This window comes from Bacillus rossius, assembly GCF_032445375.1.
Source record: "Bacillus rossius redtenbacheri isolate Brsri chromosome 4 unlocalized genomic scaffold, Brsri_v3 Brsri_v3_scf4_2, whole genome shotgun sequence".
Taxonomy (NCBI): Eukaryota; Metazoa; Arthropoda; class Insecta; order Phasmatodea; family Bacillidae; genus Bacillus; species Bacillus rossius.
The window spans coordinates 52,070,116-52,095,261 of NW_026962011.1; the positions used below are offsets into that span (position 1 = coordinate 52,070,116).

Here is a 25,146-nt window from a genome sequence, read left to right on the forward strand (position 1 = left end):
GAGTTTTCAATTCAGTGAGAGAAGATGGCGGTTATTATGTTCCAGTGATGTAATGGGCCCATTCTAGGTATTGAATCTTATTAAAATTGGATGTGATTTGAAGCAAAATTTGATTGTGTAAAATGGTCTTCATATAATTTAAAAAAAAAAAAAAACTTGGCAATATGCAGAGGAGAAGGTAAGATAACATGGCGTATTGTGCGATAGATTATTCAGTAAAAAAACCCAAAAAAACCCAGCCCCTGCTTGCATAACAGGTAGCAGTTCTGGTGGATGTTTTTATTGGAGCAGACACAAAATCTTTCATCAAGGCATGCTGCTCCAATTTTTTAAATTGTAAATATAGATTGATTCGTGCATATAAAATGGCCAACGGTTTTTCTCTCACTAATAAAAATGAAAAGATTCATGTCGCCTGTAATTTTATACTTACAATACAAACAAGCAAAACATGTTCATCCAGTGAACGTGCGACAGATGACTCCCTGATCGCAATCGCCAAATGAAACGGACACAATTGATCTTGAAAGCTGCAGCTGTAAACGTCACCTGCCACAGAACACCGAGTGCTTCCTTGCACACAGCGAGTCGCACTCGTTCACACCTGGTGCCACCCGGTTCCTCGAGGTCACAGCCTGTCCAGCTGCGGAAGCTTCTCCTCCAGGATCTCCTCGATGTCCAGCGAGTCCAGCACCTCCTGTATCCGCTTCTTCAGCGGCTTCTCCAGCGCGTTGACGATCTGGTACCGGAGGAGGTTGGGCAGCACGTTGACGGCGAGCTCGACCACGTAGTCGGCGGTGCCCGCGCCGTCGAAGCGCATCTGGATGTTGCCGAGCTCGAGCTGCAGGTCCTCCAGCACGGGGGTGTTCCTGACGTCCAGCGGCTGGCTGGCCAGGACCCGGACCTGGAGGTAGTCCACGGTGAAGGAGGTGGTGCCCGGCCGGGAGAGCACCGCCCCCAGGCCCACCTCCCAGTGGCACCGGCCCTCCAGCACGCCCGTCCCCACGTGCAGGTCCACGCGCAGCCGGCTCCTGGTCACGTTCACGCTCACGTCGCCCACGCGGTGGAAGGACGCCAGCCCCGACAGCCACACGTGGCTGATGTCCGCCGAGAACACCAGGTTGCTGTAGTGGTAGTCCTCCACGCGGTACGGGTCGTAGCCCTGGTCCCGCACGTACCGCCTCGCCTCGGCGATGGCCATGTCCAGGGGCGGGATGGAGTTGGGGAACCTCTGTGGGATGCCGAGCAGGTTCCTGTTCACCTCGCCCCGGATGTTGGTGTTCACCTGCTGCAGGATGAACGGCTTGATGCTGTCGAACAGGAACGTGCCGATCGAGTTCAGGATGCCCTGGAACAGAGACGAAACGACTCTTCACTTGTCTGTCGCGACAATGTTATCAACAGTTAATTTTTAGTCACAAACTATTGACCAATACCTTTGTTATGTAGTATTTTGGAAGTTTTCGACAAAAAAAAAATATTTATGGGCACATGATTTTTATTTTCTACAAATATTATTTCTGAAAAACAAAAAAAAATATTTTCTTCACATTTCAGCATCTTAAAAAAATACTTTTTGTTGACTTTAAATAATTTAATGTGGATATTAAAAATATTAATATCTGAGTTTTTTGTGTTCTATCACCCTAATAATGAAAACATTACATAAGAAAACTCTTGAAGATAGTGTTAGATTTGTACTCATTAAATAATGATCTACAATTATTTTAATTATTTCAGTGTGGAATGTAAATTCAATAAAGCTAGTTACATTAAGATTTTACGTGTAAGGCCATTTTCCTCAATTTGCAGAATGTATAGGAAATTTTGGCAGAATTCCCCTTTGTCCTTTTAAGGTATTGCAGTTTTCCATTGTGGTAATTTTCCGTCACCTCCGTCACAAGAGGAGGAAAAGTGCCATAATGGAAAACTACAATTTTTTTTTTTACAAATCGTTGTAATAAGAATACACTATCTATGCGGTGATTTGTGATTGCAACTATGGCAGTCAGAAGTGCTCTCTGTAGGCTTTCAAGTTAACCTGAGAAACAGCTAGAGGGAAGACAGCACTACCTACCGAATATTCTATACACTACTTCGAGAGCAACGCTGCTGTATTAATTCCACGGAGGGTGTAAGAAAATATGGAAGAATTCCGATTTACTATGGCAGTTTTCCGTTGTGGTACTTTTTCACCTTTTTTCGAAGAGACCAGGCTAAATTCTGTCATTATGGTAGTTTTCCAGTATGGCAGTCTTCCGCACCTGCCGCTAGAATTCGCTACCGGAGCAGCTACGTCGACTATCAAATCATTCGATTTTCAGAGCGAAATTCAAACCATATAACGAAAAGGGTCCGGTAATAGAGAAAACAATAATCGAATAAAGGCTGAATCTTGACTTTGGACCTGGTTTTTGGCAAGGAATGTTAGAATACTGCCCACAGTTGGCCTTGTGTTCTTAAGTTCGCGCCATCCGCCACAGATGGCAGCACCATGGTTCCACGCGACTTCCGGTCCATTGTGCGAACTGCCACACGGGTACCGTGAGGTAGAACAGGGAACTCGCCTGGATGAGGCTGCCCATGAAGCCGAGGTTCTGGAAGTCGAGCGAGATGTCCTCGACCACTATGTCCATGTTGATGTCCTCTGCCTGCAGCTGCCCGCTGCGCTGCACCTGCAGCTTGCCGTGGCCGATCACGTGGGCCGTGGTCAGGTTCACCAGGAAGTCCCCGCTGGAGCGCGTGAACAGCGACGAGAGCGTGTACTGGCCCTTCATTTGCAGCAGGTCGATGGTCACTTTCACCGTCACCTGTCGCCAACAATCAACATACCTATATTGGTTATATAAGTAACTCATGCGTTGTTACCCGAAAGTGGTGAAACTGGTGCATGAAAATTGTGTGTATCCATTTATATGTAGTTTAATAACTCTACCCAAAATGTTTGACACAACACTGTTAAAAATAAAACACTGAACCCAGAAAACAAGTTGCCCGGGCACAGTTAATGGATAAGCGATACATATACCTACATAGTTCCATAAATATATGTATGGCTGAATTTTGTTTCTGATTGTGCCTCGGAATACGATGTAAGAAAATCGCTTTGTCCATAATTCCTAGACTTTTTGTTACTGATGCTCCTCTATTCACCATGTTTGAAAATTCTTACCTGGATTTTGAGGAACTACCGTTTATAGGTTCAATTAGTTAGCCTGTGCTGTGACGCAGCTGTCGCCATATTGTCCTTGAATAGCGTAGCCGAGACTGTATTACACAAGAGATTTCCCTGATCGTTGTCGCCGCCTTACTGTCACCTGATACTAGTTGCAACTTGATCACGTAGTTCTCCAGAGATCCCTTAGGAATATAGCGTAGCCGAGGCTACGCTATTGGATTGTTTGATGCCGGTACATTACGGTTTAATTTCTACCCTAATTGGTTTTCCATTCCAAGTGATCATTGTTCGATTTGTACCCTATCCAGTAGGAATTTTCAAACTCTGTTATCAGGGTAAATAAAAAAAAAGTCTGCAGTGTTGAAAAACATTAGGTACTTTCTAAATTCTATAATTTTTTTTTATTTCATGGAAAAGCCGCTATTGTTGAAACCGGGTCGTTACCAAAACGCCGAAATACCATAACGCTGAATGTCATAATTGACCACAACGCCGACAGCTAGAAAACGGCTGTGTACCACAATGCCGAAATAACAGCTGAATGAATTTGTGTGTTTTTCTTAAATGTACCTTAACGCCGAAATACCACAATCAAACCTAACCTAGCATAATATAACCTGACCTAACTTAACCTGGGCTGTATCCGAATACTGGCCTAATGGATCCCTTAGCTAAGGGATCCACTAAAAGTGCATCGTAGTGGACGCGGCCATCTTTGTGTTGAATCCAAATTCTCACAAGGGATGCCGATGCATCCCTTCACGCATCCACTAATTCGAGATTTCTAGGGATGCGACACTCGCATCCACTAACGCGTCCCTACATCCATTAGCTTCGGAATCGGGTTTTATTTTGTTTGTGTATAAAATTACTTCAGTTTTCAGCATAAGATTTGTTTAAAACATTATAAGCGAAAGTGATAACTAAAACAGAGACAAATTAAAACGTTAATAAATATAATAAAAATACGAATTTAAACTTAAAGGATAATTCAAAACTCATAAGTATTTTTAAAGTTTACAATTTATAAAATGTATTTTAATTGGATCGCTAACATGTATAACATACACGTTACATCATTTTTTTAATTGGTAGGTATTTATTATTTACGTTTTGCTGAATATTCGTAGATATCCCTACACAAAATGGCTGCGTAAACATTAGTACGACTGGCAGTCAACAGGTGGTGCTAGCAGTAAAAGTATTCGGATACTATCCATCCATTAGAAATGCGTCCTCTACATTGTGGCTGCATTTGCTAAGGGATGTAGGGATGTGTGTGCTAAGGACGCATCCCTATGTATTCGGATACAGCCCTAGCCTAGCCTAACCTAACCTAGTCCTTTGTGGCAGTCCTGCAATAACATTTTTCGGCGTTGTGGTAATTCGGCATTGTGGTACACAGCAGTTTTCTAGCTGTCGGCTTTGTGGTCAATTTGTCATTTCGGCGTTGTGGTATTTCGGCGTTGTGGTGTGTACCCGTTGGAACCACCCCGTGGTAGGGAAGGCACCTGCATGGCCGTGAGGTCGGTTTCGACGTGGTCGACGCGGAACTTGGACAGGCCGTGCACGCTGGAGTTCTTGAAGGTCATGGTGTTGAAGGAGAAGGACTGCCTCATGTCCGGGATGGGCATGGGGTCGTCCACGGGCACCCCGGGCATGCCCACCGGGTCTGCGCTGCGGTAGTGCGCGATGACTGCGCGCACCTGGTCGCTCACCCTGCGCTCCGCCCCCGCGCCGTCTGTTGGCGGCCCTGCGCACACACCGCCACTCGTCCGTCTGTTCCTGGAACCTTGCGGGGACTCCATTACAGCTCTGTTGCGTGTCCCAGAGTCTCTGCGGGGCTCTTATATTCCGGTGAGGAGTTATGAAACAGCCCTCCCGAGAAGAAAATAGCAATTCGGGAACCATCCTTCAGAAAATTAAAATAGGGGGTTGTCTGTAAAGTATGTTTACGGACGATAATTTGACGTGATAACGCCATAAGAAAATATTGACGAACAATTGCATAGTCCTACTTTTTTTTAATTTTCAAATATTATTTACAGTTTTTTTTTTTTTTGCAAATTCAATTTAAATAATTTGTTTGAATACAATCACGAACAATTAGTTACAGAAATAAACTGAAATCAAATCAATGTCAATAAATTGTTAATTTTAAATGACGAAATAGGACAAATAAATCATTTTTTTTTAAATTGCTGCTTTTAAAAAGCCCGCCTCAACCTGTTTTATATTATAGAAGATTTTCTCGCACGTAGGTTGGCCGGAAATGCACGCTCGGATCAGGCGGAACGTGACAATGAGTCATGCTTTTATGTGCGTGCAGCCGGCTTTCATCGATTTATAAGACGTTATCACGTCAAAAAAGTATATATATAATTTAAAACAAAGTGTTTTTTTTTTTTTAGTTAGCTTGTAACTTAAAATTTCTCAACAGATGGCAGCACCATTTTTATACATTTCCGTTCAATGCTACTTCCGTTTCATTCACGAAATTACTCCTACCAAACGCCGCAAACCGAGAGCTAAGATGTTACACATATAAAATACATATTTTATCGTGACCAGAGAAGTAACTGGCGGACGGCATCAGACGTAGTTATACGCTCGCGCTGTGGTTGCGCCGGGCAGAGATAGAGGTCGCGCGAGTTCCCCGACGCTGAGAGACCAAAGGGCAGTTCACGAAGCCACGCACAGTCGATACGGGAGTCGATACGGGAGTCGATACGGGAGTCGATACGGCGTCGGCGTTCGTCGGAAACATCCCGCTGCCTGCGAATACGCCCGCTGAGGAAGCCTTCATTTCACAGACGAGAGAGCCAAACGTCCGATCGTGCATCTTCGGGTTTTTTTTTTTTGTTCGTTGCAAATAAATATGGCGGTGTTGATAAAAGGATACTAATGATCAATTAGGTTAGGTTAGCTACATTATAAATACTTTAAATTATTGTGGACGGTTGATTTGGTTAGGATAGCTACATTAAAAAGATACGGGAAAAAAAAGCGAGCATGAACTTCGAGGAACTTCGGGATTGGCTCTCTCGTCTGTGAAATGAAGGCTTCCCACACCCGCTGTGCGTGTGCATTCGAGAAAATTATTAGGGCCTTGTTAGGCTCGTTTTATTGCCGTTACGGTAGACTTCCTAAACCTATTTACTGTAAATATTCTAAAATTTCCGAGGAAGATCGGCCCTAAGTGCTATATATTTTACTGTATTTTTAATTATTGAAATAGGTAGTGAGGAAGTTTCATTGAACAAAGCAGCAACTGTCAAAATAAAAAAAATGCCCTCTGTGTTGTTGTTTGTTATAAGTAATATCAAATAATGTTTGGTAAACATATATAAAATACTCTAGTGATTCGTTAAAAATAGGACTCCGGTTTGTGTTTACTCTTATTCGCCTGAACTCTTCGATTGTAAGATTTTTCGTTATAGATTTACTTCGACGTGCTTGAATATTCTGTAAAATAATAATTGTAACAACGTGTTTTGAGAAAACATAATTTTTTTTCCACAATGGAATTCGTTTGGAAGAATTATTCAAACCGACTCTTAACTACATTTTTCTGAAGGGGAGCGCAACGGAGCAAGATCACGTCGCACCGTTTCTCGCATGGGTGATCATCTCCATAGAGTAATGATTAGAGTCCCGGAAATTTCGCGGATTCCTCTGGCCTCAGGATAGAATTCAAAGTTATAGGTGTGCTCGACGCATGTTTACTTTCCCATTGGTTGATTTCTTAGCGAGAACATTTTTATCCTTGTTATTTGGCACTACCTGATTCGCTTACTTCTCTCCTAGCTGGACATCGTTGGCTCACGGTCGTAGAGGGGCGTGTCCAGATAACTGCGGTCCAATCATGAACACAGTGCGACAGTGTGGAGGTTTGCATTCTAGCTTGCAACTAAATGAATCCGCGAAATTTCCGTGGCTTTAGTAATGATTAGAGACCTGCAAAATTCGCGGATTCATTCGGTGATAGGCTAGAATTCTAACACATATACCTCTTAGATAATTTTGCTATTGGCTTAATGTTCATCTGGACGAATCTCAACCAGTTATAAACCCTCAACCAAAGAAGGATCGAATCACAGACAAACCAGCTGAGACGACTTACAAGTCGGCAGCCAATGAACTTGCGTTATTTGCCCGAGTGTACAGGGGTATGTGCAGTCTATCCTGAAGGCCATCGAAAACACGAATTTTGCAGGTCTCTAGTAATGATATAAAGGCGGATTATTGTCTTCCTCACACGAAGCCATAATTGGCTTACGACTCGCCAATAGAACAGAAAATACAGCGGATGTAAACAAAGTCGTGTCGAAGGGGTTATCAGAATGCGTAACATTATTATGTCCTCTGTAGGATTTCGGATCCTAATACCCACTTTAGAAAGTGAAATTGGTGCGGGAAAAAGGAAGTATTTAGTCATTTTACGTGTTTTGAAGACAATGACATTTTGAGCTATAATATACTTCGTTTTTGAGGTGAAATGATACGGAATCCAACATGGCGGCTGTCTCCTCAGCTCTCAGCTCCCGCTTTACGCTATTATTTTTATAGGTAAAGGTAATTTTTTCATCTGATTTAACTTGGGTGCAAATTAAATAATTTTTTGTTACATTTTTACCTTCACATTTTTAGCGATTCATTTTGCACAATGAAAAGCAAAACTAGACCTAATAAATGTTGTCTTGCACTAAAATCACTATCGTCGCAACTCAGATTGTACATCGCAATTACGTACTTTGAAACACATAATTCCATAATGGTAGAAAGTAAAAATGTTTTGTGACTTCTACAAGAATAATTTGTCAGTACAAACCCAGAAAATATATTTTTTAGTTAAAACAAAACCATTTATTAGCGACAGCAACATATTTCTGTCACTAACAAGCCAAATTGTGGATATTATTTTGTTGTTAACACAACATATGTATTTGACATGGCTCCATATGGCTACAACGGACCGTATTTCTTTTGATTTTCTTTTCGAGTTTTATCAGTGAGAATTTGTGCACAAACACTTGCTTGGATTTCACCATTGCAAGTTTAGAGGAAAACCAATGTTTTTCCCGTGTTTACCCGTTATCAGTGACGTATGTATAAGCGAGATGCGCACTAGTCCAAGGCCGCGTGTCTCCATTCAAGTGATGAAATGTGTGACTATTCAGTTTTAATAATATTTCGTTGGTTTTGGTTTGTATTTTCATTGGCTGAAAAGCTGAATTTCCACCCCATAACATAGATCCTCCTAAAACATGTTGTAGTTGGGGGGGGGAGGGAAGGGGTTGACAATTTGCCTATTGGCGTACGAGAAATGTTGTGTGTTGGAGGGGGAGGGCTGTTTCTGTATCTATCGGCTTGGTAGAATAGTAGGAATAGGAGTCTATCTATGGGAGTGTCTTCAACACACGTGACGAACAGTTCGACAACCTGACAGTTGACATCGGTCCAGTTCTGCTTATAGTTTCAAAAACTCCAGTTTGGCTGGTATTTACACGTCTTAAATAAAGGCAAGAAACTATTTGACGTACCAGTTAAGGCCCTAACACGATGAGACTGTCAGACTGTCACACGTTACGTCACACCAGCCTCCTGTGACGCGCGTCAATCAGCTGTGCCAACTGCACGCAGGCGCAGTGGAAGATAGTTCCCCCAGTAATTGAGTTTAATACCGCAGGTTAACCGTTTCAGTCTAATTGTACACTGAAGTGACCAAATGTAACCGATAATAAACGTGGAGATTATCAAACGTTGAAATTGTGGGTCATGGTGTACATTCTAGTTGACATCATACTCTATAGCTATAAAACTTATATTATATATTTTTTTATAAAAATATACTTTAATATCATGAAAGGAACTTGATATTATTACTGCACAAAATATCCAAAACAAATAGTTTCGTAATAAAATTTATACATTAGGTATTAACATGTGTGGCTGAAAACGTCAAAACATGCGTAAATAAAAATACATTTTACTAACGCAATTAATATTTACTTCAAATGAATGTAACTATAAAAAGATTGGATAAATCTGTACGATGGTTTGCAATATAAATTTTAATCTATAGAACAGACAAGCACGAATGACGCTAGGTACATTCTATATCGGACAAAGTTCTTAAATTGGGTTAAAAAAATATATATATTTTTTTTTGACAGATGCAACGAAGAACACATATTCTAGGCTATAAGAGCCTCTGGTTAAACATCTGGTTTACACCTTTAATTTAATTTAAATCGTTAGTACAGACATGTAAGAATGACGCTATGTACCTGATTTATCGGAAGAATTTTCGGTTTTATTTCTATCTTCGACTCACGATTTAATAGATGAAAACGTAAAAAAAAAAGTTTTGTTTATGATTACATAATACTGAAGTGAGAGAACGCAAAAAACGTTAAGGTGTGGTGGTGTTGCTTTTCATGCATCAAGCTATTTGTTATCACCTAGCTATTTATTTTATTGTATGCCAGGTACGTGCGTCGTCCAAGCGCTAGCACTACATTCACTGAAGTCTAAAAACACGTCGGGACCTGTACGGTACCCGCAGCAGCATTCAGCACATTCCCGTTACATCAGGGACTTTACTCTGAACATTTTAGAATATACCTACTTTCGATTGTCATTGCTGTCAACAAGCAAATAAAATTTTCTGAAATTCACGGTATCTTAAAATAATTTTGAGATCCACACCTGTTCCATTTGACATGTCGGGACGGGTATTTTCATATTGTAACAAATTTGTTTTTTTAACTGGAAGACAACCATACTTAATAGATACTGCCTCACACGCCATATTTATTATTTATTATTCTCGTCATTACTATTAACCAAAGAATTTTTTTTTCCTTGTAAAACTGCTCAGGAGTGGTTCTGTCTCCGTGTTTGGTTTTCAAACGGTTTTTTTAGAACACTTTTTTTTTTTAATGTGAAACATCCGGCGCATATTCTTGAAAGCACTTCTTTCTCTCATTCTCGTAGACCCCTTAAGGGTGAGGGGGGGGGGGGGGGAAGGACAGAGGGGCTCGAGGTTGCCATGCCTCCCATTTCAGGTCATGATTTTATATTTGTATTAAACACTGATCAACTTTTAGACTTTTTGAATTTCTTAACTTTCACGAAATGAAAAATATATACAGCGCATACTTTTTGCACAATTAGCTGCCAAAGTTACATTTATAACATTTTTGGATTTTACGAATAAGGAGAATTTAATTCATTGCAGAACTGAAACTTTTTAGGTTTAACTGCAATGCCACTGGCTATTTCATGATATGGATTGAAATTCTATAACAAAAACTCATTTCATGTCTCTTGGCTGTCAAAATCGTAACAAATTTGAGAATTTTGAAATGCCAGGTAAAATTAATTATCATTTTTTGAAAGAAATTCAAACCATTTCTTGAAGTAGCCTGTGGCATTGCAGTTAAACCTAAAAAAATTTCAGTCCTGTATTAAATTAAATTCTCCTTATTTTTACAACCCAAAAATGTTAAAAATGTTACTTTAGCAGCTAATTATGCAAAAAGTATGCTCTGTATATATTTTTCATTTCATGCAAGTTAAACAATTGGAAAGGTCTACAAGTTTATCTGTAATCACTGTAAATATAAAACCTTGACCTAGAATAGGAGGCACCCCCTTAACAAGCTTCTCTCTGAAGGGTCTCGCATGCGCTTGCAAAAGCGTGACTGTGAGACGGGTTTTGACGTCAAAACTACGTCTCATGGAAAACTTTCCGTATATTATCAAGTTGTCTGTTATTGCTTGCATGTAGGCCAAAATACGGGCAGTACACAACTTCAAGCACCGTTCACAGAGATGACGTGTGTCGGTTAACGCCACGCCCCCCCCCCCCCCTTCCCAGGTTTAGGAAATTACCGCGGGTCCCCTTTGCGAATCCTACAGATTTGCGCTGCTGCTTTCCCTTCATTTCTCCGCCATGTGAGTGTTGTAGTCACCCTCCAAGTCTCACAGTTGCCCTGTACGGCGCTACATACGGCAGCGAGCGTCCTTACCGCCCCTAAGCGTCAACACGAATATTTAACAACTGCGAAGAACACATGGGCGAATAAAGAAGTTATGAAAGTGGAATAACTAAAATAACGACAATAACAATGTGAAATAAATAGCACAACTAAGTTTTTCTAACTTAAAAAATTCACTGGACATTAATTTTTATTACTATGTAACGAATATTATTGCGAGTTTTTAAAATAAATTACAAATGCTCGAATAGCATAACAAGTTTTAAAAATTCCACCCAGCACTGTGATGCTTTTTTTTTAAATTTCAAAATAAGATTAAAACGGAAAAAATAAACTGTTAGTGTGACGTGATTTGTCCAAATTTAATATTGAAGGAGAACATTGGAAGCCGTTTACCGTCCAATACTACCCCTCCAACTATATTATCAAATATAGTTGGAGACATATTTGACGGTGTGACAGAGCCTTAAGAGGGTTTCGGTCCCACCATCTTCGATTTTTCATCGTTTTTTTGCTATAATTCTAATATTAATCCTAATTTTTGGCGTATCAATCCACACCTCCCAGACCTTCTACACCTTGCTGCAACCACATATTCTCTAGCAGGATCTAGTCTGTATTCGCCGCGAGGAAATAACTTATTATTTCCCTCGTGCGAATACAACTATCGCGATAATCACACCAGTTGACAAGTGTTGACTCCAAGTAATCATAGCTAAATCCTGTCATACAAAAAAAAGTGTGCTTGGAGTCAGCAGTGAAACTTCTTGCTTATTATAGTATTAGGCATAGGAAACACAATTCCCTTCTCCTGAGGTCGCATGTCCAAAAAAAAAAAAAAAAAAAAAAAAAAAAAAAAAAAAAAAAAAAAACCTATATAAATGCAAGTATGCAAGTGTGCAAGCATGCAAATATGCTAGCACTTTGAATTTTTTTACTTTTGAATTATGAATTACGTGGCCTACAGCTCTACACCAAACGGCCAATGGTTCAATTTGTTTCAGCGCAATCATCAATTTCAATTCCTAGGTGATCAAATATCAACATGAAAATGTCACACCCATGCCTCACCCAGGACTCGAACCCAAGGCCCCCTCGCACCGTAAGCCGGTGTGCATCCGACTACGCTACGGAGGTCGGCAGTATGCTAGTATGCTGCGTCACTTCCGCCTGCTCCCCTGCTGGTTCCCTCAACCACGCACCCCAACTATTCCTCTCGTAATGCTCGAATATCGTAGCTCCCCATCGGCAAAGAAGTTAGTTTCACTTGAACATGCGGCGCGGAAGCGGCTGACAAGATGGCGGCCAAGACAGACCTTGCTGCGCCGCCGCCAGCGCCCCCAGCAGCAGTAGTCCCAGCATGGCGCGGTCCACAGCACTGAGGAGTGACGGCGGGCCCCTCTGGGGTCGACCCCTTGGAGGGGGGGAGAGGGGTTATCGCCGGAGGAGGGCGCCCGCCGCTCTAATCGCCAGCAATCACCGCCCGTCTGCCCGTCTGCTCGTCGGCGTCCTCTACAGACTCGCTGCTACAGTCCAATAGTTAAAAAAAAAGAAGGTTGTCTGTAAAGTCGGTTCACGGACGTTAAATTTCACGTGATAACGTCATAAGAAAACTTTGACGAAAAAAATGCATACTTTTTTTTTTTAATTTTCAAATATTATTTACAGTTTTTTTTTAGCAAATTTTAATTAAAATAATTCGTTTAAATATAATCACGAACAATTGGTTTCAAAAAAACCGCCTTAACCTGTTTGATATTATAGAATATTTTCTCGCGCGGTGGTTGGCCGGTTCTTGCACGCTTGGCTCAGGCGGAACGCACGAAATAGTGTCACGTTCCGCCTGAGCCGAGCGTGCAAGAACCGGCCAACCACCGTGCGAGAAAATCTTCTATAATATCAAACAGGTTAAGGCGGTTTTTTTTAACCAATTGTTCGTGATTATATTGAAACGAATTATTTAAATTGAATTTGCTAAAAAAAACTGTAAATAATATTTGAAAATTAAATAGTATGAAATTTTTCATCAATGTTTTCTTATGACGTTATCACGTTAAATTATCGTCCGTAAACCGACTTTACAGACAAACCCCCCCCCCCTTTTTTTTTTTCAAATCGTCGTTTTTGGAAACATTTATTTTTTCTCGTCCGCTATCTGGAAGTGATTGCAACTATCACCTTCAGAAGCGCTATCTGTAATCTTTAAAGTTAACCTGAAAAATAGCTAAAGGGTTGACAGCGCTACCTACCGAGTATTCTATACACTACTTCGAGGGCAATGCTGCTGTACTCATTTCATGGAGGGTTTAATTAAATATGGCAGAATTCCGTTTCGTCCTTCGGACGTATGGTACTTTTCCGCCTTTGTCGAAGAGGCCAGGCGGAATACTGTCATTCTGGTAGTCTTCCGATATGGCAGTCTTTCGTCGCCCCGTTCGCCTGTGCAGGGTCGCCGTGCGGTGTGTGGGGGGGGGGGGGGGAGGGGGAGGGGAGGGGACCCGTTAAAAACCTGATACGGAAATAGAAAATCTGCCGACTACGACAGGTGGATGTGGCGTGAGGGAGATTTTATTTCAAGATCATTTGCGGAACAGCTTCTATTGCAACCAGTAACTCAGTTTTTTTACGATCCTTGATTTGTCTACACTGTTACACAGAGCACACACACACACAGTTGGTGAAGCCATAGTCGTGTTATGTACGTGTGTGCAGTCTTTTTCCAATCCAGTTGTCTCAATTTTGCCTGTAATGTCAATTAAATGACCTGTAACTACAAATACCCGAAATCCCACGCAATAAACAGTAGTGTGTATCTCTGAACATGAAGATAATAAAGAGGGTAGCTTAAAAAAATATTTGTTACGTGACGTATTAAATTAAGTGACATATTAAATAACTTCTTAAGCTCATCGATATGTGCTGATTTGTTTTAATTTTATCTATTTATTTTAAAAAAAATATTTCTGAATCTGTGTGTTGCGTGCGTATATTCTGCGTACGTCCTGTTTCTGTTGCTCAAGCAAGATCTTTCAGTTTGCTTAATAGGGTAAAGAATTGCCTGAGGTCAACAGATTCTTATTGATCCAGGAACATCATGCTTTGAATCAAGATTTGCGCGAATATTGAAGTTTTGTTCTGTTATTGAAACGTTCGCTAGTACGAAAGCACAAAAAAAAAAAGTAATTTTAAATTATTAAATTTTTAGTTTATTTGGTATTAAACATGTTATATTTTAAGTTGTTCAGTATTACGTAGTTTTTGAAAAGAAAAGAAAAAAATTGTAATATTTTTGAAAAGGTATAAATAAATGAATTAAAATTGTGTTTTATTGAGAAAACACTTAAAATTGTTTTCTAAAAGAGCTTCTAAAAATCACGTAGTGTTGTCCTATTTATTCAGCATTATAATCTCTTGACCAGGATTGCAAGTACGCACTAATTTTAACTACAAGTACCACCCTCACTCGTTATACGGAGAGAAAAAAAGAGGAGAAAATTCAAACAACATTTATATATATTATTTATTACAAGACCTTGAAAGTACAAAATTTTACTCATGACAATATGACTAGAATAATTGCACAAAACATTAACAAACCATATCGATACGTGAAAACACTACACACAGTCACTGACAACCATCCGACAGTTCCCAACGCCTGGCATGGAAGAAGGGCCAGCCTCCTATATTAAAAAAAAAAAAAAAATTCTAATGATTTTTGGAGCAGTGATTTTACCATAGTGGTTCATGTACAAGCAGTGGATTATTTTAAATTGGATTTTTTAAATTTAGTTTAAGTTGTTATTTAGGGGACCTATATACTAATTTTAATTAAGTACTTATTTAAAATATGTTTATGAATTAAGCTAGTAATACTTTTTCGGGTCCGATTTACATCAAACTATGATCACCTACTCTTAACAACAGTTTCGAGGCAGTAGAAAGCATTCCATCAACTTCTGTTTATACACTGCCTATCTATGATGTATAATTCATAAGCAAAGAAAATTCACTGTACTATCATAAAGAATTGCACTTAAGTGTGTTTGTAAGCCAGGTTTTATTTGCTTAACTTATTTCAAATTTTTCGCACCAAAAAAGAATTCTTCAGATACGTTGCATGCGTCTGGTAAAATTAAAGTTCTCTAAAGTAGCCAAATCTGACATTTAACACTGCTGTATTGTAAAAAAAAAAAAAAAAAACAATGTTCACGAAACTTCACCCTTTGTGGCATACTCGTACCTTCGTTGCACACTTCCGAACGATTGAAGTCGTAATGCTGAAATCACAATGCAGAGGCGGACGCGACGCAAATAAAATAATTCTGTAACGAATCACCTTCGACACATCACTGACGTAAGCGCGACAGATTTTCCGATTAGAAAAATTTTCTATTTCCATCGCTTCGTGGGCGCGATGTTACTGAAATGAACGTCAATTTTGTTTTAAAAAATATTTGGACTGGTGCGTTGGTGTTGCTACTATTATTATTTGTGATTATTTATTTTAGGTTTTGTTTACATAATTTATCTGTGAAATCCAGTGGCGATCTAGCTACCAATTTCTGGGAGGGGAGGATGGCCGGAGAATTTGTGGGTGGTGTTAAATGGTGATTTCGAAATCATGAAAAAAAAATTCTGCTTAAAAGAATATTTTAACGCATTTCTGCCGTCTCAAAGTCATTATCAAAACATGGCTTAGTCTAATTTTTTAAAGAGTGCATACAGCAGCAATTAAAAAATGTGAAAACTTTTTATATAATATAATTGATCCAACTTTAAAGGCCATTTGCCGAATGAAAAAGATTATTTTTGTTATGTCTCCAGGTTTTTTTTAGTTCTAACGCAGGAATGAGAAGAAAAAAAAATGGGGGGGGGGGGGGGGGGGGTTGTTTCAGGGGTATTGTTCCTTATTGCGTATCCAGTTGTATTTTAACCTAAAATATAAAAATGAAGAAAGGAGTTGAATGTTTTTGTGATGCGAAACCGTACCATAACCAATATATGTATAATATGAGTTAAACTTTGATATAAGATTCGCAATAAAGAACGATCCAAATAACCTGTATAATTTGATGTCAGTCTCATATTTGGTGCTTACGTACCTAATGGGAATAAATATTTAAATATGGGTCCTCGTTTGTAATTGATGTAAAAAAGTAAAAATAGCAGGTTCACAATAAAGTGATAAAATGTTTCTGTCCTTTGCGTCGCTCTATTGTGACTTCAGCCTAAGAACACGGTTTTAAGGGGGCCGCCTCGTCAGGGGCGTATCTGTGTCGGCGAGGCGGGATGATAAGCGCGACGCTCGCTGGTGCTTCTAGCGCGGTGTCTCCTCTGGACTGGTGCGCAGTCTTCTCCCAGTGCACAGGACTACTATGGCATTTGAGCGATGACCGTAACATTATATGGCGGAGAAATTAAGATAAAGTTGTAATGCAAGTCACTTAAGTGCTTTCAAGAATCTGTACCGGTTGTTTTACGCCTAAAAATTACTCTGAAAACATGCGTTTTAGCACTTTTGACTCTTCTAAAACTACAGTTTAAAAACTTAATCCGAAATCAAAAGTACTTTTCGGCCCTCAGCGAACTCTTAAATGCTTTTCGTAGGCAGACCCCACTAGGATATATCGAGTAGTTTTGAAATCGCGTTGTTTTTCCTGAAGCTCTGCACACCGCGTGTGTGCCCGGGTGGGCGGGGGGCCTTAAGTGCCCTGACGAGAAAACCTTTCTCCATCTCCCTGCCTTGCACGTAAAGACGAATGGACATTATATGCACGTTCCAATGTCGCCCTTAACGCTTCCTCATATATTCCTAGTAATCAAAAACAAATCAGGACATGGACCCTTTAGTATTGCAATAATATCGTTAACGTAGGGGTGGTTGTAAATCATTGTGGGTGGCTCGAAAGTTAAGTACTTCCCTGCGGAAATTCATGTTTCAATTGCAATACCATCTACATGATTGCAGCTATACATAGGTACTTGCTAAACACTCACTTTAAAATTGACTAAGTAAATATAAATAAATAAAATTATACTATCTAACATCGTTTAGACACTTTTTTTCTTGTGTTATTGTGGAAACAAAAAAATAGTTGCATGACTAGATTATATATATTAGTTCAAACACTGACATTTCGTTGGTCTCAAAATGACATGACGTAGGCCTACTGAATAAAAAAAACTAGCGTGTCTTATGTCTTTTTTTTTACGTGATAACGTCTTAAAAATCGATGAACGCCGGCTGCACGCACGGAAAAAGCACGACTCATAGTCACGTTCCGCCTGAGCCGAGCGTGCAAGCGAGAGCGCGGAACAAGCGATAGCGAGGCACGATCGGCTTGTGACGCATCTGTCTCTCTTCCACTCCATCGGCCGATGCGTCCGAGTAGAAGAGAGACAGCGGCAGCACACAACCTACCAACTACTTTTATTTAGTCTTCAATGAAAAAAAAAATTGTAATTTCAAATTAACTCCTTCTTATTATACAAAATAATGATAATTCAGTGATAATAAGTCAATTCAATTCATAAAAGTATGCAATTTTTCATCAATGTTTTCTTATGACGTTATCACGTAAAATTATCGTCCGTAAACCGACAGACAACCCCCTTTTTTTTTTCTTGGGTGTTTCAACTTCCTGCCGAGTGACGTGACCACATAGGAGCCGGAAGCACTTAGCGGCGCGCGGAGACCGGATGAAGCGTTCCTGCGTGCCTCCTCTCTTCACTGGCCGGCCTCTTGTTGCTCCAGGGGCTCCGTCTTGATCTTCACCTCGACCTGGCTCAGCAGGTGGCTCAGGTCCACCGAGGGACAGTCGTCGGGGTCCGGCTTCACCTCCCGCTTCACCTCGCCGGGCTGCAGCCTCCGCGACAGCATCTTGGTCCAGCGGTCCTGTCGCACACACACGGCTCTTTAACCTGACAATACAGGGTATTGTTGTGGTTACTATTTTATAGTTTTATTTATAAAATTAATTTACTTTTAAATAAACCACAGGCGAGTACCATATATATATATTTCACTCTGAGATGAAAATGAAAATAGTTAAAGAAAAAATAAAATTAGCTGTACGTGTCTAGAATCTAATAATATTTAATTGGATAAAAAAAAATATTCAATATGTTTTTCTAGTTTGTAAAAAAATTATGACAGTTAACCATTTAAAAAGAAACAGGGCTGCGCCGATTGCTGGATCCAGGGGTCCACCCTGCCTCACCTTGATGTTGTAGTGGAAGAGGTTGTTGTTGCCTCGCTCCTTGCGCACCCCCTGGTGCTGGTGGTCGCCCCGGCAGTTGCAGTGTCTGCAGCAAGACCTGCAGCCTCTCCTCTGCCTGCACAAGCCCGCCACTGCGCTCTCTCAACCAAACACTGCCATCTCGCACATGCGCCATTGCAGCTTGGCATTGCTTGTCACCGGAAAAAATATATTCAAGAACGCAAATTATAAATAAACGAAAAAAAAAAACATAACCCCACAGAGAACAAGGCTAATGTCCAAACAGATAAAACTCAACAATGAACCTAAACAGGTATCACGGACCGCACATTCAGACTTAAATATCAGACAGCACAAGAATTCCGTTGCGTTCTTGAATATTTTTTTTCCACGACAAGCAGTGCAAAACTGCAATGGCGTAATGTTCAAGAAATTGTATTAAACCAGCATATCGACTGCTGCACAAAACAAACATTTCGCCTTCAAACCACAACAAACAAAATTATATAAAATGCCCAAAATCTATAAACAGCACGGGGCGAATACGTAACGAAAGAACTGATAAGCCAAAAGGGTCAATATCACATTTTAAATTAAATTAAATTAGATTTTTTGGTACTGTAGCAATCTGGTGTGTTTAATTTATGGTATGCCAAAAGGGAAAATTCATCTTGTGAAAACCCGATATCTAAACAAGTAAAAATGAATCATATGTTTGGGCCAATTGCCAGTTGCAGAATATGATAAATGGGCCAGTATAACATTTATCTACCTACCATGTCATACGCTATAATTTTTTTTAAATGTATTGCCTCCCGAAAAGTAACGACCTCAGCACCGCGCCCACAGAGTAAGTACAGACAGAGAAGTCCCTCCCATATTGGCGAAATTCCTAATTGGGTGTTTTGTACTCGTGTTAAATGTTTGGTGTCTTCCTTTTGTCAAAGTACATTTTATATCTACATGCTCAAAAAATATTATTTTCATGGCCATGCAGGGCGGCATTTTCGTTGATTATTTTTTTTCTTAAATATCCTGGTTATTTTCTCAACAGTCTCTCGTTTTAGGAAGGTTTTTGTTTGTAATCTGGATCCAACAATTTTTTTCCGGCCCACGTTCTAACTTCGAAACAAATTCAGTCTGAATTTTCAAATTATCTAGTAATAAAACCCACGAAAGACAAAAACAAAATCAAGTGTTATAGTGTGACACCTTTCAGATTTGTTTTCTATACATCCACAATAAAGGCGATAATTTCAATAAACTAAATTAAATAGTATCATAACAATTAAATATTTAACGATGCAACAGAACGATTTTTAGGTTACAGGAAAATTATTATTTCCGCTCGAATACAAAGAATACCTGTAAAATATACTGGTTGGTGAATTATTTTGAGGTTGGTAAGGACACTTCAGATAAGACTTTCGTAGTTCTTATCTGTACTCCAGCTAACGCTAGGATTGCAGTACAGAGAAAATGGCGCCCAGAGCCAGATTGATTCTATCCATCTTGCTAACTTTAAAATTCTTAATTTGTACAAATAATTTTAATAAGTTTTATTATATTTTTAATTTTACTATTTTATTTTTCCTTAGACCATAAAATCGTGCATTTGGATAGTATTTTTTCAGTTGTATACATTCTAAAAGAAAATACTAATTCTAATCACTAATTATTATTTCACATGAACTATTTTTGGCAGTCAATCACTATTAATAACAAGGTATTCCATTAATTAAGTCCTATGGTCAAACAGAAGCAATTATTTTAATATTGAATTATATAGTAAAATTTTGATAAAAAAGTTAAAACCAAGATGGCAACTTTTAGTTACTTTTTTTTTAGTTTCTTGATGAAAAACAATAATATTTATTTCCGAAATTCTTCCTTTCAAAAATAAAATATTTTAAGTTTATTTAAAACTATTTTCATTACATTATAAATTAGTGTCTACAATTTTTTGTGCTCTTTGGGTATCTCTGGCAACAGAGCACACTGAAACTAGTTTAGTGCTAATGACAGATTTCGTGTCCTGGGAAGAGAGGGTAAATGCTCATTGCAGGCTAAAGGCTAAAGGCGAGGCCACACAGAAAGCTACGCTATGTTCGCGATGTTCGCTATATTCGCTGCGCCAGGCGGCCAGACAGGATAGTCTAGTTCGCGATGTAGAAGAGACGCATGCCGTGGGATTCAAGTGATGATTCAGACGATGATGATATTCTGCTGGCTCTCGCAGTATGTGAACATAAAAAGAAATGGGTTCAAGAATTGAATTTAAAAACAAAAGAATTTGAAGAATTTCATCATTTGCAAGTGAGGACGAAATCAAATGTATTCCCTTGGAATCAAATCCCAGGCATTGTACTGCATATCCCGACTTCTATATTTTTCCATCATAAACATGGATTTTTCGTAATCTTTCATTTAACTTTTCCGTCCACTTGAAAATTAAAACCACAATACTGAGAGAAATTAAACTTCATAAAAAAGCAATAATAGAAGTTAAGCACAATTCCGCGCGAAAACAGATGTGTTTGTTTATCTGCGCATGCGCGAAGTCAGGGACGTTTTAGAAAAACGGCCGAGAAACCGAACGGGAAGCCTATGTTGTACATTCTATATTGCACAGACCCGAATACTCACGTTGGCAAGCCTTCTTTTCACAGACGAGAGAGCCATACGCCCGATCGTGCATCTTCGGTTTTTTTTTGTTCATTGTAAATAAATATTCAACTCATGATAACTAATGGTCAATTAGGTTCGGTTAGCTACATTATAAATACTTAACATTGTGGACGGTTGATTTGGTAAGGATAGCTACATTAGAGATACTGTGAAATCATGTAAACGGTTTCCTAGCCCTGGATAGCTACATATTAAAAAGTTATTTGCTAAGCAACCATAAAATGATTTTACAGTATTTTTAATGTAGCTATACTTACCTAATATAACCAACCTTCCACAATGTTTTAAAGTATTCATAACGTAGCTAATCTATCCTAATCGACCGCACAATTTAATGCCACACCGGTTTATACAATGAGATAGATCGGGGGGAAAAAAGCGAGCATGAACTTAGGGGAACTTCGGGTTTGGCTCTCTCGTCTGTGAAAAAGAAGGCTTGCCAACGTGAGTATTCGGGTCTGTGCAATATAGAATGTACATCATAGGCTTCCCAAACCCAACACCTGGCAACGTCGCCAACAGAGCGAACAGAGCGAACAGACAACAGAGTGACACTCGAGATGCAGCTGGCGAGGCGAACATGGCGAGCAGCCTGAGGACGAGACACGCTGTAGCGCACCTGAGCTTCTTGGGCGAGTCGTGGCGGTGGAAGTTGTTCATGTGCTTGTCGTAGTCGCTCTGGTCCAGGTAGATGCAGGAGCAGGCGTCACACCGCAGACAGTCCTCGAGTCGCACCTTGGTAAGCCCCACCGCCTTCCTCGCTGCAACCGCACACGACCACACGTACCTACTTCAATGATTCATTACAATGAGGGAATTTTAATTAATGCAATTTCTTGGACATACGACATTGCAGTTTTACACTGTTTGTGCCTGATGATGGGAACAGATGCCAGTTCCCGAAACGTCGCAACTGTTTTGTCATATGAAGCCTAATATGTTCGTCTGTGTCATGAACGTTGTGTTGTCAAGAATATTTGTTTAGTTTCATCGTTGGGTTCGTCTGTTTGTCTCTATGTTGTCCAAGATTATTGTTTGTCTGTGTTTTCTGTTCCTGTTACAACTGTCTCGTTGTCAGCCCACTGTTGTCAGCCCACTGTTTGTCTGTGCTGTGATATTATTTTCCCCGACTAATTCAATCCAACGGAATTCTCTCTGTGTTTAACATTTGACTTCGGCTAGTTTCAGCCGGTTTTTTTTTTTGAGTCTTTATATATTCATATTTCTTGTTCATTATTATGGTTTCTCCATGACACGCAGTTAAAATCAGCAATGACGTTGCCCATGGAAATATTTTAAATCATTGTTGGTAGCCATGTTAACCATGGCGATCCCGTGGTCGCTGCTTGTGATGCAAACAAAGACTACGGTTGCCAATAAAAGTTCGTAATGCTACGAGAAAGAAATTGAGAATGGCTATGGTTATTTTTGCGCATATGAAAAACGTTTTTAGAGGTAATACTGAGTATTTTCAACGAAATTGTTGCATACTTTAATTTCAACTGATGTTTCATGCAAGCATTTTTTTTTTTAAACCATGGAAAAGATAACCGAATTTTCAACAATGACTTTATTTTGTTGTATAATGCTTATTACGTCCGCAGTTAACACTGGGAAGCTATTCAGGGAACGGTTTACTTTTAATTATTGGAGTTACTGGAACAACACAAAGCACAAATGCCCGGGTAAGAATCCGAACCCGGTATTACTGCGAACACTATTTTATAGTGATAGATACAGTTGATTGCTTACAGTTGTAGTGTAGTAGAGCTACTGTAGTTCCTTTAAATTCAACACTTTCAAAGCGAGAATGAAAGTTTATAGAGACTATACGATAATATTGGCAAAAGTTCAAATATCGTGGGCTTAGTGGAAAAAGGTTGTAAGTCCACTTTTTTTGTGAAAATGAGTTAACTTCACAGATGAAGTTGTAAGGGCAATATCTTCGCCAAGAAAACGTTTGGAAGTCCAAATAATGAATGATTGTGGACGTTTTCTTCCAGCTTTATTTCGGCAAGTCCATTATAACGCTATTCTAGGCAAGCAAAACTTGGTAAGTGAACTAACAGTCTTTTTCTAGAAATTGGACTTACCGACGTTTTCCACTAAGCCTACAGTATGCTCGCACCCCTCGCCATTATGAAATGTAATCCCGGCTAGACAATGAAACCATTCACACTCTCAAGAGTCGATAGATAGGCCGTAGCTGACTTTGTTGATGCATATGTTTTACTCGGCAGTTTTTTTTTAATGATATCGTTTGAATGTAAACTTAACCGCGTGACTAACGAGTAAAGTTAGAGCACGCTTATTTTTTCCCAAGTCCTCCGCAGTGACGGCAATGTGCGAAACTTCTCCCGGCGCTTGTCTAATAATAGGACAGCACGCAGGGGGCAGGTACCTGGGGTCGCGCCGGGCTCCGAGCTGGCGGGGCTGTCTCCTGCAGTCCCTCCGTCGCACGTCGCGCATCCCGCGACCAGACCGTCTCGGCTGGACTTGCTGCCGATCGCCATGTCGCAGCGTCGCACTCCGCTCGCGTCCACTCGTCAGCGCATCTCAGCCTGACATGGGCGGCACGAGGCCTCTTGTCTGGTTGCCAGGCAACCGCGCGCCCGCCCGCCCGCCCTGGGATATAATCAATACACGCGCCTCCCCTCCCCCCGTGCAACCCCTCGCTGAGCCCTGACGCGCCCCCGCCGCTCGGCGCGCTAAACACCCGACTGACGCGGCGGCGGGCGTGTGGGAGGGGTTTCGACAGCTGCAGCGGTGCGCAGGGGCAAACTATTTTTGGGGGGGCCCCCGGCCACGATCGAGTTTCCTGTCTCCCTTCCCTTTCCACCCCCCCCCCCCTTTTCCCAACACGCACCCGGAGGCCGAAAATAGCGCCGAACCTCGGACTACCGAAGACGTCCGAGCGCAGAACACGTACACCTACGTCACACGATTACCTCTCTTTCTAGCTCTATCCACAACTGTACATGAGAGAACCAAAAAATGCGATCTTGGTATTAATGCTCTGAAATGTTCATAATTACTTCAATCACAGTAACTTGTGTATCTTGAAGACTTGTCACATCCTGGTTTGTATTCTTATTTTAAGCTATTGTCGTTTGCGGTTTAAATACTAGCCGGAACCCAGCACAAACGGAGCAGAGAATGAATGGGCGAGTACTCATTCAAGACGTTACGGAATACAACACGACATGTCGACAGGCTAGTATTCTCTGGTCTGCCAACACGGCGTCGCGGGTGCGGCGGAAGAGCGCGCCACATGGCAGCAGTCAGCTGTCGGCGGCGCAGCGCACCTGGCGCGGCGTGGGGTCTGCCCGGGGGAGGGGAGCTGGCTGCAGCTGGGGCAGTTCCACAGCGCCATAGACTAGCCATCACATAGACGTGACTTTATACCCACTCACAGCATCGCCTCCTAGCCCATGGCTCTGAATTAATGCATTCATTTTTTATTTTATTTTATAAATATAATGGAACAATTGCAGAAAATGTGTCTAAGGAATTGAGTTAAATTTTAAAAGAAACATCATCAGGATAATTTTTATAAGTTATAATTTTTTTTTGGCATCCAAAACTTGCTTGCAAGTACACTTTGAAGATCAAATTAAAACTATATTCCATATAGTGTTGACATCAGAAAGGAGGGTTTCAGCCCATGTCACCCCCCACCCCCCTTCTCCGTGCAACCACCATTGAGTATCATGCCACATCAATCCGTAACCAAAGTTTTCCATGTAGATCCTTAGAACGGAGGTAACATGATAAAAATGACATAGTTTTGAAGTGAGACCCATAGGCGACTGTCTTATCCTGATTGAGACATAAGATAAGGCTCGCAAGTGTAACAACACTGGAATGAATAGGCTGACTTCCAGTTGCAGGCGAGCTAAATGTGATAGCATTATTTTCTCACCTGTAGCAAGTAGCAAGATAATATTATCCAGAAGTAGTATTATCCCTTTCATGATAAAAAAAAAACCTAAGATACCATAACACAATTTTAGCAACATAACTAGATAAAGTTACAGAGGTATTGGAAGGA

At 40.4% G+C, this 25,146-nt stretch overlaps 2 protein-coding genes across 3 annotated transcripts; both read right to left on the minus strand.

Annotated features, from left to right (window-relative positions):
* Positions 1-400: 400 nt before the first annotated feature.
* LOC134542446 (uncharacterized) lies at positions 401-12,668 on the minus strand. 2 transcript variants are annotated; one of them, XM_063386708.1, is made up of 4 exons: positions 12,501-12,668; positions 4,690-4,931; positions 2,568-2,810; positions 401-1,348 (listed from the first exon to the last, which is right to left on the minus strand). In XM_063386708.1, exons 1-4 carry the CDS (start codon positions 12,544-12,546, stop codon positions 629-631), a joined length of 1,251 nt encoding a protein of 416 aa, XP_063242778.1. In that variant the 5' UTR covers positions 12,547-12,668; the 3' UTR covers positions 401-628. The 2 variants fall into 2 exon arrangements, with proteins under 2 accessions (XP_063242778.1, XP_063242779.1); XM_063386709.1 differs by lacking the exons at positions 4,690-4,931; positions 12,501-12,668 and adding an exon at positions 4,289-4,473.
* A 1,974-nt stretch (positions 12,669-14,642) lies between these two features.
* LOC134542080 (uncharacterized) lies at positions 14,643-23,834 on the minus strand. Its single transcript, XM_063385999.1, has 4 exons — positions 23,497-23,834; positions 21,715-21,856; positions 18,408-18,522; positions 14,643-18,082 (listed from the first exon to the last, which is right to left on the minus strand). The coding sequence occupies exons 1-4, from the start codon at positions 23,606-23,608 to the stop codon at positions 17,915-17,917; spliced, it is 537 nt and encodes a 178-aa protein (XP_063242069.1). The 5' UTR covers positions 23,609-23,834; the 3' UTR covers positions 14,643-17,914.
* Positions 23,835-25,146: the final 1,312 nt, after the last annotated feature.